At 64.4% G+C, this 14799-nt stretch overlaps 1 protein-coding gene across 1 annotated transcript in view; it reads right to left on the bottom strand.

Moving 5' to 3' along the window:
* Nucleotides 1-2359, bottom strand: part of PTGDS (prostaglandin D2 synthase) — a 5692-nt gene extending 3333 nt beyond the window's left edge. Inside the window, exons 1-5 of the mRNA XM_040631418.1 lie at nucleotides 2171-2359; nucleotides 1343-1482; nucleotides 1162-1238; nucleotides 383-499; nucleotides 150-251 (exon numbers count right to left, since the gene is read on the bottom strand). Coding sequence (XP_040487352.1) covers nucleotides 150-251; nucleotides 383-499; nucleotides 1162-1238; nucleotides 1343-1482; nucleotides 2171-2284 — 550 coding nt within the window. The 5' untranslated portion in view covers nucleotides 2285-2359. The remainder of the gene's footprint in view (nucleotides 1-149; nucleotides 252-382; nucleotides 500-1161; nucleotides 1239-1342; nucleotides 1483-2170) is intronic.
* Nucleotides 2360-14799: the final 12440 nt, after the last annotated feature.

The raw sequence follows: 14799 nt of genomic DNA, 5'->3' as shown, positions 1-14799 counted from the left end.
CCACTCCGGAGGCCACAGTGTGCCGGTCAGTGGTCAGTGGGCGGTCTGGCCGGATGCACCGCACCCCTCAGCCTCCCCTGAATCAGGACACTGTCTGCCTCACATCTGACCTTAATCCCCTCCCCATCAGATTAGCAGCCCCCCCTCACCGGTCTGTGGCAGGAAGACAATGGCATCCTCTGTGAAGCCCTGGGTCTTGGCAAAGGTGGTGAATTTCTCCTTTATCTCGGCCCTCGGGGTCTGGGTGCGGCCTGGGGCAGGAAGGAGAAGCCGCAGGCCTCAGTTGAGGGAGGTCTCTGCTGCCCCCACCTCCGCAGCTTGGGGAGCCCCCCCGGAGCCCCCCATCTCAGGCCAGACTGAGTCCCTGGTGGGGGGTGCGTACTGTAGAGAGTGGCCATGTGGAAGTCCTGGCCGAGGCCCTTGGTGCCCGTGGTGTAGAGAAGCGCGTACTCGTCGTAGTCGGTCATTGCCACCCACACGTCGTGGGTGCTGCCCCAGTCTGGGAATCCGCGAGAGAAGCCCAGTTGGGGACCCTGTCCCCAGACCTCCGGCCCGCCTCTGCCTGGGAAGGGGTGCTCTCTCCCTGGGCTGGCTGTGGGACGGAGCCAGGGGTGACCCCCTCCCCCAGTGAGACAGGCAGCCAGCCCCAGCTTCCTGCCTGCACCGCCCCTGAACTCTGCAGGGCCCAGGGTCTTCTAACCAGAAGTCCTGGGGGGCAGCAGACACACAGGACCAGAACATTAGGGGTTCATGGTGCAGCCACAAACCCCTCGGCCAGAACCCAGAAGAGGAAAGATTTCCCAGTGGGAAGCCATCCCCAAGGAAGGGGGTAAATGGTGGGGTGGGCAGTGAAGAGGCCCCTGGCCCCACTCCTGGGCTGGACGACCGTGGAGAGGAGTGGCCTACCCTGTGTGTGCTCTGCCTGAGGAAATACCATTATGGGGGGGCAGGGAGGGGCCTGGAGGTCAGCTCCAAAGCAGATCCAGTGCCCAAGAGAGAGGGTTCGTGGTCCCCCACCCCTGAGCCTGGGGCGGGTCCGGGCCAGACCGCAGACTAGCTGACCCCGGTGGAGTGGCCACCAGCCCGCCCCATGGACTGCTGGGGCAGGCGGGTCTCCCCGGCCCAGGGCCAGCCGGGGGTCTCTAGAGGGGCCCCACTCACGGGGACTGGTATAGCTGTAGCAGCCCGGGGTTCCCGCCGGCCGCAGCAGCAGGGTCCGTGTCTCACACTGCTCTTTCCTGTTGGCAGGCCACCGAAGGGGCCAGGGGTCAGGCCAAGGGCTGTCCCTGGGCGGTGGCCATGGGGTGGGGAGCTCTGGACCCCAGAAGCCCAGCCGTCCCACCTGAGGAAGGTGGAGGTGAGGTTGAGGCCTCCGTCTGCGCTCGGGGCCACCACTGACACGCACATGGACAGCACCTTCTTCTTCTCCCGGAACCAGCTCGAGTTGGAGGCGAGGCCCGAGGTGAACCAGCGCCCCAGGAACTGCAGCGAACGGACCCCGCCCGGGTCGGCCAGGACCCTCCGGGGCGGACCTGGGTGGGGGGCGCCCCCGCCCCTCCCCCCGCCTCCAGCCACGCCCGCCCCGCCCCGCGCCCTGGAGGCCCAGCTGGTTCGGTGGCGGGAGCGGACGACAGAGGGCTCCCAGGCCGTCCCTAGAGGGGTTGGGGCGGCCTTGGCTGCCGGGGGCCGACCGCGGGGCGCCTGTGACGCTCGGGAAGGGGTGCGGGGGCCGGAGGACCGACTGAGCGTGTGCCGGCGGTCCTGCGCGCTCTCGGGTTTCCGGGCCATCCTGGTGGGCCCTCCCCGTCGGCGCTCGCCCACCATGTGTCCTGGGACCCAGGTGTAGTACGTGTGCCTGTTTTCCCCTGGGCGTCGTGAGCTTAGAGGAGGGACCGTGGTTGGATGGCGCAGGCACGCGTTCGGCCCGCGTGTCCGCACGTGCTGTGTGCGCGCTCACAGTCGCAGGTGCTTCCCTGCGGGTCGGGTTACAGTAGCTCCGCTCTCTCGGTTAGCGAATCACCGCAGGCCCAGGGACGGAGGTGATTGTGGTCAGCCTCCTCCTTCCGCTCTGCTCCCCTCTTCCCAGGAAGACAACTCGGCCCCAGAGAGTGCCCCCCTCCCCTGACAGGGCCCTGTGCTGCCTGGGGGACTGGGCAGGGGAGCCCCTCACCTTGTCCTGTTGGAAGTTGGGCTGCAGGGAGACCTGGACCTGGGCCTGCGTCTGCAGGACTCCCAGGACCCCCAGCAGGACCAGCCCCATCCACAACGTGTGCAGAGCAGCCATTGTCCTGGAGCTGAGTGTGTGACCAGGGCCTGTGATGCCAGCAGTGCAGGCAGAGGGAGGGAGGCCGGCAGGAGGAGCAGAGGCCACTGGAGAGACCCCTATTTATGGGCCTGGCTTGGCCTCCACCCAGGGCCCAAGGACAGCCCACTGGAGGCTCGTGATGTGGGGGAGGACAGAGCGGTGGAGCCCAGCTGCAGCCTCGCCCCCCACAGGGCTGCTTATGTAAGAGGCTCTGACTGGACCGCCTGGGCCCTGCCACCTGCGGCCGAGTGAGGGCAGAGGCTGGGAAGAGGCCGCCGCAGGGCTGGTCCTCTCTCCAGTCCGAGAGGCAGCCCGGCAGCCTGGATGGGGGTAGGGAGCATGTGCCTTGGCGTGGCCTTGCCTGGGACCTCTGATCTCTTCTTACCTGGGGCTGGGACCCCCTCACACAAGCCCTACCATCATTCTTTCTCCAAGCCCGGGGACCCTGGGAGGGGATTTGTACTGTCTGGGTTTGGTCCTGAAAGGCCCAGCAGGCTGGATGGTCATGGCAGAGTTGGGCCAAGGTAACCAGGGTAACCAGATCTGCCCCGGAAGTGGGTCCCGGAGGCCAGGCGTGCTGGGCACAGCCTCCCCCACAGCCAGCTGCTGGGGCACCCTTCTCAGCCGGGGGGGGGGCCCCTGGCCTTGGGCACAGGCCCACCCTTTGTGCGTGGTTCCAGCTACACTGGTCCCGCCCCGCAGTCTGGCCCAGGAGCAGCATGTGGAACTCAGGCTGTTTCCTGGTCCATACACTGAGACGGGGACTGCTCACAGTGCCTCCTGCCATCAGAGGATGCAGGGTTACCCCTGGCCTTGGAGGCCTTCCTGGGTGGACAGGCTGTCTCTGAGGTCCTGGGCCCTGTTCAGCTCTCACAGGTGTCACCTGTCCCTCTGCTTCAGCCCGAGGTCATCCCAGGCCAGTGGGGCCTCGGCTCAGGGCTGAGTGGGGTCCACAGCTCTGACCCCTGTGAGCGGGAGAGGTGTGAGTATCCTGGGGGAGGCCAGGAGCCTGGGCTCTGACCCTGGGAGGGAAAATGAAGCAGGGGAAAGGATTCCGGCTGTGGGGTGCAGACACAGAGGGGCTCTAGCTATGGTCAATGAGGGGACAGGAGCCGGTCATCTCCAGACAGACCCGGCCCGTTCGGGGGGTGCAGTCTTCTGCCTAGAAGCCAGATTCTTGGCAGGCCCGGCCTCTGGCTTTGGAGAGGCCCCAAGGCTGTTCAGAAATGATCAAGGGGGAGGCATGGGGTCAGGTCAGCTCCCTGAATGGGACCAGCGTGGGCACTGTCACCCACCTTGTGGGGGCAGGAGGGTGGGTACCAGGTCCACAGGGGTCCTGGCAAGGTGGGGACATCTGCACCTCAGCCCCCACAGGCTTCCTGGCCCCGGCTAGACCCTTGCTATGAGGCCACTGCCGGTGGCTGATCCTGTCCTGCCAGGGCTGGCCCGTCCCCCTTTCTGAGGTGGGATCTCAGAAATCCCAGCACAACAGGTGTGGTAGTTCTGTGGGAAGGGCTGAGAGTGGGCGGCTGGGAGGGGCTGGGCAACCGCTGGTCTGGACCAGGCCTCTTCTTCCTTGGCGCTTCTGCAGCCCTGACATCCAGGCCAAGGATGTGAGGGCCCCTCCCCAATGGCCCGGGGCTAGGGGAGCACAGACGGAGGGGCTCCATCAGCAGGGCGCCATCCCCCCCGTGGAGGATCTCCTGCTTCTTCACGGTGCCGGGGCCGGCAGGGGGCTGTTGGCTTCCTGGGCAGAGGCCAATGTGAGGGAGTGGGGTGGAGAGAGACAGGAGACACCTAAGAAAAAGATGGGAGTAAGGGAAGGTGGTGGTGCAGGGGAGGGGGTGGTGGTGCAGGGTGGGGGCGGTGGTGCAGGGGAGAGGGGTGGTGGTGTGGGGAGGTGGTGCAGTGTGGGGGTGGTGGTGCAGGGGAGAGGGGCGGTGGTGCAGGGGAGGGGGGTTGGTGTGGGGTGGGGGGTAGTGGTGCAGAGGAGGGGGTGGTGGTACGGGGGGAGGGGGGAGGTAGTGCAGGGCAGGGGGTGGTGGTGCAGGGGAGAGGGGCAATGGTGCAGGGGAGAGGGGGTGGTGTGGGGGAGGTGGTGCAGTGTAGGGGGTGGTGGTGCAGGGGAGAGAGGTGGTGGTATGGGGGGAGGGAGGAGGTAGCGCAGGGCAGGGGGTGGTGGTGTGGGGTGGGGGGCGGTGGTGCAGGGCAGGGGGTGGTGCAGGGCAGGGGGTGGTGGTGCAGAGGAGAGGGGCGGTGGTGCGGGGGGGAGGGGAGTGGTGGTGCGGGGAAGGGGGCAGAGGTAGGCCCGTGACTCCCACTCCTCCACCCTGGCCTCCTGGCAGCCCCTACTCCTCGGGTGTGATCCACGCCCTGGGCCGTGGGGTGACAGTCCAGCAGAACTGGCAGGAGTTGGGGGGGCTGACCCCAGGACCCTGCACTGCCCCTGGGGTGCCCAGGCACATCCTGGCCCAGGAATAGATCTGGGAGCTCCTTTCAGGGTGGGACGGGGCAGGAAGAGGAATGTGGAGGAAGGCCTGGGGGACACGGCTGCACCCCCATGTGGGCACCGGGCTTCCTGCCCATTCACCGGCTGGCAGCCCTTTGACCCGAGGGAGGCCTGTGGCTCTCTGAGTGGCTGGGCTGCAGGCCCCTTACCAGGTCAGGCCGCCCGGAGACAAGGACAGCTCTGCCAGTGGTGAGCACAGCCCGGGGCAAGGCAATAAGGTGACCCAGGACGGTGGGACCAGGAGTGTGGGGGAGAGGTGACCCAGGACACTGGGACCATGGAGATATGGGCCTGAACAGCTCTCGTCTGGGCAGGCTGGGCTAACCCGCCAGGAGGGGCACTTGCAGCTGGACCCCCAGGGGTCCCATAGATCCTGGGGGTCGAGGTCCTCCTGAGGACGGAGTGGCTCCTGGGGGCCCTAGTGTCCGGCCCTCAGACCCAGCGCCAGGGACCAAGTCCCCATGTCCCTTCTCCCCAGGGGGCCTTCAGCAGCGGGGCAGGGAAGACACCGCAGTGTGCCTGAGGTCCAGAGTTCTGCGCGTGCGACTCAGCTGCTCTGTCCCCCTACGGCCCAGGTGGCCTTCAGTGAACACTGAGGAGTACAGGGCCTGACCTCACGCCCCTTCTCATGGAGGGCCCTGGGTCGGGGCGGGGATGGCAGCTCTTCTCTTGGGTCCCTGCGGGTGGCGTGAGGGCTCCTGGAGGGGCGTCTTCAGGTGCCTGGTCTCCCTGCCTGCATGGCCGCTGCCCCTCCAGGCCACCCAACAGCCACGGCTGGGGCAGCCACACGGACGGCTGAAGGAGCAGCTCCCTCCGACCAGGGTGACCTGTTGGGCAGGGACAGGGTGATCCTGGCTAGTCGTGGGCTTCCTGAGCCTCCCTCATCTGCGCAGAGGGAGTGAGGGTGCTCCCACCTCACAGGACTCGCGGGGTTCAGAGAGTGCGGCTCTCCTAGCTCTCAGGACAGATCCGCTCCTGGGAACCTCTCCGTGGCAGAGGGGCGGCTTCCAGGCAGGGCTGGGCTGAGGCTGGGGCTCCGGGCCCCTTCCTCCCCTCTGCTCCGGACCCTCCAGGCCCTTACTCGTTCTTTCCTGAAGGGGAGGACAGCAGAGGTGAGGAGAGGTGGGGCAGGTGGAGGCCTCGGCCTGGCCCAGCCAGACGGCCTGAGGCACCGTTTCTGGGCTCAGGAAATAGGTGCCCCAGGATCTGTTGGGCCAGCAGGTAGAGGAAGAGGCACAGTGATTCATCTGAGGTCGAGTCCAGGTAGGGTCTGGCCTTGTCACCTTGTCAGCCCCTCCCCCACCCCAACTGTGCATGATGGAGGCCGGGGAGGCGGGAGGGGACGTCCAGGAGCTGTCCCTCCCTCCCTCCCTCCTGCAGTCAAGTCACAGGACTCCCCCTGCTCTCTCTGTGCCCCCCCCAGCCCATTCACTTTGCTCTGGGCGGGGCCTGTGCGGTCAGCAGCTCTGAGCTGGGCCATCTCTACAGCAGGGGCCCTGCTCAGCTGATGCGGGGATGGGGGATGGGGGTGCGTCCGTGCTGGATGCCTGCCGTGGTGAGGCCGCTCCTGGCCCCCCGCGGGCAGACCACGTGCTGCTTCGTGGCTCTCAGAGGGACGGGTGGGGGTGGCTGACAGTGCGTGTTCCTGACCCGTGAGGGCAGGGTGCCTGCTTTGAGCCCAGGGCACAGACGATGGTCCCATGCCAGGACCTGGTGCAGGGAGAGACCCCCACCTTAGGTCAGGCCTTCCCCGCCTCCAGGCCCACGGCAGCATCCAGACAGCTCTGGACGCACGGCCTTCTGTGGGCCCCGCGGGCGGAGACCTCACCGTGGGCGTGAAGCACAGATACGGCCAAGCAGAGCCGAGGTTAGGGCCCCGCAGCCCAGGTGCGAGGCTGACGATGGGCGTCTGCCCGAGGACGGTCGGGGCGGGAAGGCGGTCCGGACGGCAGCTGCTTTGGGCCACGGGGATGTCAGGAGTTGGCCTCATCCTTGAGAGGTCATCGAGGCCATTCCCCTGCCTCTGCCTGCCTGGTCGTATACGAGCCCGGGGCCCAGGCCTAGGCTTGATCTCATCCTCGGGGGTGGGGGGCCGGCAGTGTCCCTCATAGGTGGGTCCCCAGGGCTGAGGCTGTCCAGGTGCCTGGCGGCTCCTCGCTGGCCTGCGGCTGACGGTGGCCTCCATCCTCAGACGAGGGACCCACAGGGACCTATGGATCCCACCGACCTTCTGCTTGGCCCTCGGCTCCCCCCACGCTGTGGGTAGGGGCTTGGAAAGAGCCCTGAGCTACTGGGCAGGGGGCAGCCACTGGACCCCACCCTCCCCCCTCAGGCCTTGCCCCCCACCCCCGGGCTCACCCCACCCCAAGATACTCCTTCCTTGGAAGGTGTTGAAGAGACTGGGTGGTGGGTCCCCGAAGCATTGAAGTCGGAGGAAGCAGTGCCCTGGGTCAGGGAGAAGCTGCTAGACAAAATATTCTGGAACGTGCCCTAAGGCTTATCCCCTTCCCTGAGCCCTCCCCAGACCTGCATCGGCTGCATCTCCAGGCTGTCCTGGGACAGAGGGCCGCCTTGCGCAGCTGGCCGGGTGCCAGCACCTGCCTGAAGCACAGTTGGGGGCAGCGTGGTTAACACCCCTGGGTGGGGCACTGGGACCCAAAGAGGGAGTGGGGGTGCTGGGTCTGCAGCGTCAGAACATCAGGGCAGGTGCAGCAGGGTCTCAGAGCTCCTCCCCCTGCAAGAAATTCTCTATGCCCCTCCCCTCCCCAACTCCTAGGCCAGCCCAACGTCCAGGGCCATGCTGGGAAAGACAGCAGCCGGCTCACCAGGTGTTGGCAGAGACAGGGCCCGTGCAGGAGAGCCGTGGGAAGTGAGTCTTGCATGGTCTGGCCAGAAGTCCAGAGCCGGCCTCGTGTGGGGGCACCTGAGTCCCGCCGCCTCCTGACATTGAAGAGCAGCTCTCCAGTGGGGTCCTGGGTGGGGCTGTGCCCCCCGGGCGAGGCCTCGTTTCCAGACCCCGAGGGGACGAAAAGATGGTCGTGGTAAGCTGAGGCCACTCCGGCCAGCGGGAAGCCACGGCTGGGGGCTGCCCCGGGAAGCGTGGAGGGCCTGCAGCAGGTCTGTCTCAGGAAGGGGTCTGGCAGGGCATGGAGGAGAGCATCCAGCCCCCACCCTGCTCCCGCACGTCCCCCGCCTCCCATAGCCGTGACACTCAGCATCAGGGTGACCGGGGCAGATGGCTTCCGGAAGGATCCAGCCAGGCAATGGGTGGTGGGGGCTGGAGCCTCCCCCGTCACCTGTGTGAGGGCTGGGGGCAGACCAACAGGTGGGCCTCCCCGGGTCACCATCGGCTGGCCTGGGTGCCCCTCTCCTCAAAGACCCGGAAGCCAGAGGACAGTTTTGGGCAGAGGCTTGCTCAGCCAGGGCCAGCAGAGTCTCCTGATTCTGGAAGCGTTCTTGGCTCTCTGACCTGGCCATGTCAGGCTGGCCCGGGCATCTGCAGGATCTCTTGGTCCCAGCGGAGGAAAGCAAGGCTGCCACTGAGGCCGAGGCCCTGAGTCCTTGGTCCTTGGCCTAAGCCTGCCCCTGAGGTGGGTGCTCCTGCCTTTCCCTGGGGGCCCACGGTGACTCCAAGGGGATGGAGGCCACAGCTCTGAGCAGGGCCAGCAACAGGGTGGGCACCAAGCAGGGCGGGGGGGGGGCTCTGGGCCCTGTGGGGCTGGGCAGCGGGCACCCTGGTTGCAGGCTCCCGTCTTGGCACCCCAGGAAGCCCGCCAGGTGACTGCATGACCCTGCTCCCCAGGCTGCTGGCTGGCCTCTGCTGGGTGCCACCCAAGACGGGTGTGTGTGGAGGTGGCTCTGTCAGTCCTGAGAGCCCAGCACAGCGCCCGGCCCTCAGCGCGAAGGCTCCGGAGGGTTAAGTGAGAGGAGAGGACCTCCCGCTCTGCCTGGGGCTAGAACCTGGGTGTTTAGGGGAGCCGCCCACGGCCTGGCCTGCAGCCCTCACTCACCCGTGGGTCATCTGGCGGTCATGCTGGCTCCTCCTGGCACCAAGTGTTTATTTCTGATGGGGGAGGAGTATGGGGACAGATGGGCCTCGGGGGACAGGGCACAACGAGTCCTTGATGGGCGGTGGGAACAGTCTCTCTGGAGGGAAAGGAACAGCCCAGTCTGACAGCCACTGGTCCTGGAGCCCGGAAGTCACTGGCCACTGTCTTCCGCGGCTGCCCTCTCCAGGTCACCCCCAGCCCAGCACCACGCAAGCCCGGAGGCCGTTGCTAGGGATGACCCTTCCTCCCCTTCCATGCACCTGCCCCCCCAAGGGGGCACCCTGGCCTCTGGCTAGTCCCTGCTGGAGATCCTGAGCCCGTGTAGCCTTGTCCTGTCTGGGGGCCAGCTGGGCTCCCACCCTGGGCGGAGATGGGCCTGGGATTGTGACTGGCTGTCATGGAGGACACCTGGGAAGGGACGCCAGTGGGCCCAGGAGACCCAGGTTAGGTCTGCTCCAGTAGTAAAGAGACGGGACGGGGGGGACGGGGGGGACCCCCCACCCCCAGGGTTAGAGAGGGCCAGTTAGCGGGTCTGCAGGGCCGGGGGGGGGGCAGAGGCTGGGAATGCCCGCTTTCTTGGCTGAGTGGGCACGGGGCGTGTGAGGTGGAAAGGGGGCAGTAGGAGCCGCACCAGGTGGGGCCCAGGCTTGGCTATGCACCCGGGCCTGGAGCCAGGAGAGCCGAGGTCACAGATGGTGATAGAATCAGGACGGAGAACGGGCAACTGGAGCCATGGTGGGGCCCAGGGGAGGCTGGCCACTGGGGTCAGAGGCCAAGGGAGGTCACGGATGCCGAGGCCTGGAATCAGGCTTCTGGACTAGCAGGACACAGGCTGTACCCACTCCCAGAGAGAGGCTTGTCCTTTCCTGTGTGAGAACGCTGGTCACGGACCCCAGCTGTCCCAGAGCAACCGGGACAGCCGTGCCTGGGACTTCGCCTGGCCATGGGGGAGGGAGGTTCAGCCCCAGATGAGCCCGGGCCAGAAGAGGGGTTGGGATGGGTTGGGAGGGGTGAGGCTGGGACGTGAGCGGCAATAGGGGCCACACTGGCCAGACTGGGCTGGAGACCCCAAGCGGGCCTGGGTTTGCATGACTGAGATCTGAGCTAGGGGCTCCGTCCAGCTCAGCCCCAGCTGGGCCCCTCAGCCCCAAGGTCCCTAGGCATCAGGCAGGGCTGCGCTTGGAAGGGCCACTGACTGTTGTGGTTTCTGGCTGGAAGGATTCGGGAAGAGGCCGTGTGGACACCCCAGGGGGTGTGTGAGGCAGTCATCCTGACTGAGCCTGGCCAGACGCAGGGGGAGAGGTTTGCCTGGTGGCGAGGGGCTGTGTCATGGGGCTTCTCCCTTGATTCGGCAAGGAGTGAACCGTCCCATGCTGGGCGGGCAGCTGCCGAGTAGGGCTCTGCGAGGTGGCAGGCTCACGTGCGTCCACGGCCAGGGGTGGGTGCCCTGTGGGTGGGGTTGAGACTCTGAAGGCCCAGACCCAGGCTTGTGACGAGCCCTTGAACGGCCGCCCACGGCAGCCAGATTTGGAGAGGATGGGGTGGGGGGGGCTGGGGGAGGGGTGGGGGGATGGTGCTGTTTCTGCAGCAGCAGAGTGGGCACTGAGGAGAGAGGCCAGCCACTGCCAAAGTCACCTGTCCGTGCCAGACCCAGGGCAACCTCCCCAGCCTCCGGCTCTTGCTGGGTCGTCGGTGCTGCTGGGGGGTGCTCCTGGGCCCGGGCTCCCCGGGGCAGGGTGGGCTCTGCCCACCCCCAGCCCCCTGCGGTTTAGGCCTGGTGGGCAGCACCCATGGGAAGGCAAACGGAAGGTCACGATGTCCTTAGGAGCTGGACACAGACCATGGCCTCAAGGTTATGGTCTCTGTGTGGGGACAGCAGCAGTTGCTGGGGGCTGGCATCTCTCCGAGCCCAGGTGGAGGGAGACCTCCATCTCTGCCAAGACGGGGTCCCTCCTTCCCTTGTCCCGGGCTCAGGCCCCAGCCTCTACCTAGGGGTGGGGGTGGTGTGCCCTGCCTCACTTTTCCCCTCCCCATCCCCAGAAGTAAACAGGTCTGCCGGGGGTCAGGGCTCTGAGCATCTTTATCTGCAAAACCAGCCTGGTTTCCTTACCCCGGGGTAAGGAAAAGGGCTGCATCCTCCCCTCCTGTTCCTGTGCCCACACCGCCCGCGCTCTGTACTGGCCGCTCTCCACTCCTCCCCCCAGCTCAGCTCGGCCGCAGCCCCGAGTGGGCACGGACTTAGCCAGATGGCTCTAGGCAGGGGCCTCATGGGCGCCCTTGGCCCCAGGGTGGGGGCAGCCCCCTGCACCTGGAGCAGCCTGCCGAGTCTGCCAGGGGAAGGGCCAGGCCAGGCCAGCGGGGCTCAGGGAGTGATGGATGCCATGCTCAAGGGTCCCATTTGCAAGGTGCCCCTCGGCCCCTGAGGGCTTTCTGGGAGGTGAGGCCCAAAGCAGGCCCCAGAGATGCAGGGGAAGCCGTGTGTGTGCAGAAGAGACAAGAGACAGGGCTGTCGTACCCCTGTCCCAAACCCCAAAGTGGAGTCCACATCCAGGGACAGCCCCAGGCCTCCTCCCAGCTTCCCCAGCCACCAGCCCCAGGAACAGCTGTGGCCCTCCCCCGTGGGGACAGAGCCAGGGGACCCTGCTGACATGCAAAGATGCTCCAGGGACATCTGCTGTCCAGGGTCTCAGAGGGCCAGCAACCAACAGGGTGGAAAAAACCCAACTCCCAGTTAATCCACACAAACCCAAGAAATAAAATAACTTCCTTCAAAACAAAATAGCTTTCTGCCAGAGCATTCCTGCCTGCCAGAGGCCATGCATCCCACAGGGAGACCTTTCAGAGGAAACACAAAAGAGACGGTGTGTTCCCGAACAGAGTGATGGGGCGTGCACCTGTGCATGTGTGCCTGTGTGTGCGTGTGTGTGCGTGTGTCCATGCGTGCGTGTGTGTCCGTGTGTGCACATGTGTGTACGTGCGTGCTTGGGTGTGCAGTGCATGCCCACGCATATGTGTGTTTGTGTGTGCACATGTGTGTACACACGTGTGCATGTGTGTCCATGTGTGCCCGTGCGTGCGTGTGTGCCCGTGTGTGCATGTGTGCATGTCCATGTGTGCTTGCGTGCGCACATGTGTACTTGTGTGCTTGTGTGTGCGAGTGTGTGGATGCGTGTGTGTGCGTGCATGCATGCTTGAGGATGTGTGCACGTGTCCCTGTGTGCATGTGTGTCCATGTGCCTGTGTGTATGTGCGTGTGTGATGTGTGTACTTGTGTGTGTGTGTGTCCCCCTGTGTGTGTGTGTGTGTGCATGCAGTAGAGACGGTGTTTCAATGACCCCCCCCCAATAGCCTAGGAACCTTAGCTTCCTCGCCAGGGAAGGGAGGTGTGCGGCCAGACCCCCCACTTAAGGTCCTCGGGTCATAGTGCCCAGGCCTGTCTGTCCCCAGGCTGGTCCCATGGTGGCAGAACCAACAGCCTCCTCCCCAAGCCTCACTCCCATCTCCAGTCTGCCTGGAGGACGTCAGAGGTGGTCTCCAGATGGCTGCCTGGAGAGGGGCCCCTGGGTGAGCCCCTAGCCTCCCAGAAGACTGTGGGTAGGTGGGGGATGCTGGACACCCCGACATCCAGCCCTGGGACAGTGCAGACTGCGCTCCGGCCGCGGGGCACCCTGGCTTCAAAAGCCTTCTCTGGTGAGCCCAGCATCGAGGAAGGAAGAGGTGTGATCACTCTGGGGGGCTCTGGAGTGCTTGGCAGGGAAGGCTGGTGAGGCTCTTTACACTCCCAGGGTCTGCGCCTTCGCCCAGCAACCAGTCAGCTCACATGGGGGCGTGCTGGGGGAGTGTGGCCTGCCAGCACCGAATGTCCCCTGCGCGCCGGGGCCTAACCCCTTCAGCCCCACGGCGTGGCGTGTCAGAGGGCCCTGTGGACGGGGCAGCTCGGGACTGGAGGCCTCATTCAGCCCCTGTTCCTGGGAACCTGCCCCTTCTCAGAGCACCCCACATACAAGATTCAGCCCCTTCTCTTCCCAGCAGAGGGGTCTCAGACCCACAGAAACGTGGACACCCGGGAAGGAGGTCCCAGTCCTCCCCAAACCCCAGGATGAACCAAGGGACTTCTACCGAAGGCCTGCTTCCTCACCATCACCCTGCCACGCCCAGACTGGGGTGGCCCAGGCAACACTCACGATCCTGCCTGTGGCGCCATCGCCTTCGGTGTCCCTGGAGCTTCACTGTGTGCGCATGCGCGCGGTGGCGTCCATGAGATGACACGGGGAATCAGCAACCAGCCCCAAGACACTCCCCGTGTGGGGGGTGCTGGGAAAAGATGCTTCCCCAGTGCCCAGAGCGGGCACCTCAGGGGCTAGACACAGGGGTGCAGGGCAGGGGCGGGGTGAGATGGGCTCCAGCCAGCTCTGCACCTACAGGTTCGATCCCTCGGGCTGTGCACTCAGACCCCTACACTGTGCACGGACCCACCGCCTACCTGCTCCCTCCCTTCCTCCTCCAGGAAACAGGCCCGGTTGCTCTGGAAACCCCCAGGGTGCTGCTCCCGGGCCCAGCAGGCCCAGATGGTACCAGCACTCCTGGGCAGAATAAAGAGACTTGCCCCAGCAGGCACGGGACCCAGAGCAGGGGCCAGCTGCACGGTCCAACCAGCAACCCTGCCAGGCCCTACTGCCACCCTGTCCTGGGCCAGTGTTCCCGGACGAGCCCTGCCTGATCTTCCCTCCACGCGGCCCCCATCCCTGAGGCATTGAAAATGTCCGGTCCCTGCGGCCCGGTTCCCAGGCTCTCTCCTCGGTGATGCCCCTCCACCCTTGCCCTGCGGTCGAGCCTGTGCCCCCACGCCCACCCCCACTCCAGTGCCCCAGCGTGGACTGCTATTTACTGAGGGAGGTGTATGAAACGCTCTGCAACAATGGCAGATTCGTCTCTCTCCTCGTCGTTCCATTTTTTGCTTTGGTTATTCTGAGGCCATATTATTAGTTGCATACAAATTTAAAATTCTTGTGTGTTCTTGATGGATTGACTCTGCTATCATTATGAAATAAGTAGCATTTCTGTACCCTCATGTCTTAAATGTTTCTCTTCTAAAATAGCATATGATAGATTCTTTAAAAAATCTTGTCTGATCACCTTTTTCTTTTAAGACATATATTTAGTTAACTTTAGTTAACATAATCATATGTTGGGGTTTCAATGTACCGTCTTATTTTGTGCTTTTTATTTCTCCCACCTGTTCTCGCCTTCTTGACACTTCTTCTGGAATTCTTTTTCATCAATTCAGTATTTCGTTTCCATTGATGTAGGGTGTTGTGTGCGCGCGTGTGTGTAGGCGTGTATATACGTGTGTTATGCACATATGCTTCAGTGGTTATGGCCAACGTTACAGTGCACAGCTTTAATTCGACAAAGTCACATGGACGCCTTTCCCTCCTTCCAAACAACGCCATTTTCATCTTGTTTTAGAATTCACACATTTAATCCTCCAAACATTATTGTTGTTGTTTAATGGGGCCAAGACTGAGTTTCAAATGACCGACCTGCTTACCGCCGCCTTTGCACTTTGTTCCCACTGGAACTTGGGCCTCGGATCTGGGGCACTTTGTTCTCCCCTGAAGCACTTCCTTGAGGGTTTTCTTTATGGAGTATCTCTCTCTTTTTTAAAAGATTTTATTTATTCATATGAGAGGAGAGAGAAAGAGAGCATAAGCTGTGGGGGAGGAACAGAGGGAGAAGCAGAGTCCCCGCTGAGCACAGAGCCCGATTCGGGGCTCGATTCCACGACCCTGGGATCATGTCCTGAGCTGAATCCAGGAGTCAGGCATTTAACCCACTGAGCCCCCCGGGCGCCCCATTTACGGAGCCTCTCTTGGTGACATATTCTCTGTTCTCAGAACCACTCCAGGCTGGTGCAAGAGGGGCGGTGTGGGTCC

Source organism: Ursus maritimus, unplaced genomic scaffold (assembly GCF_017311325.1).
Source record: "Ursus maritimus isolate PB19 unplaced genomic scaffold, ASM1731132v1 scaffold_17, whole genome shotgun sequence".
NCBI classification, from domain to species: domain Eukaryota; kingdom Metazoa; phylum Chordata; class Mammalia; order Carnivora; family Ursidae; genus Ursus; species Ursus maritimus.
The sequence above is the reverse complement of the archived record's forward strand: the minus strand, read 5'-3'. Positions and strand labels throughout refer to the sequence as shown.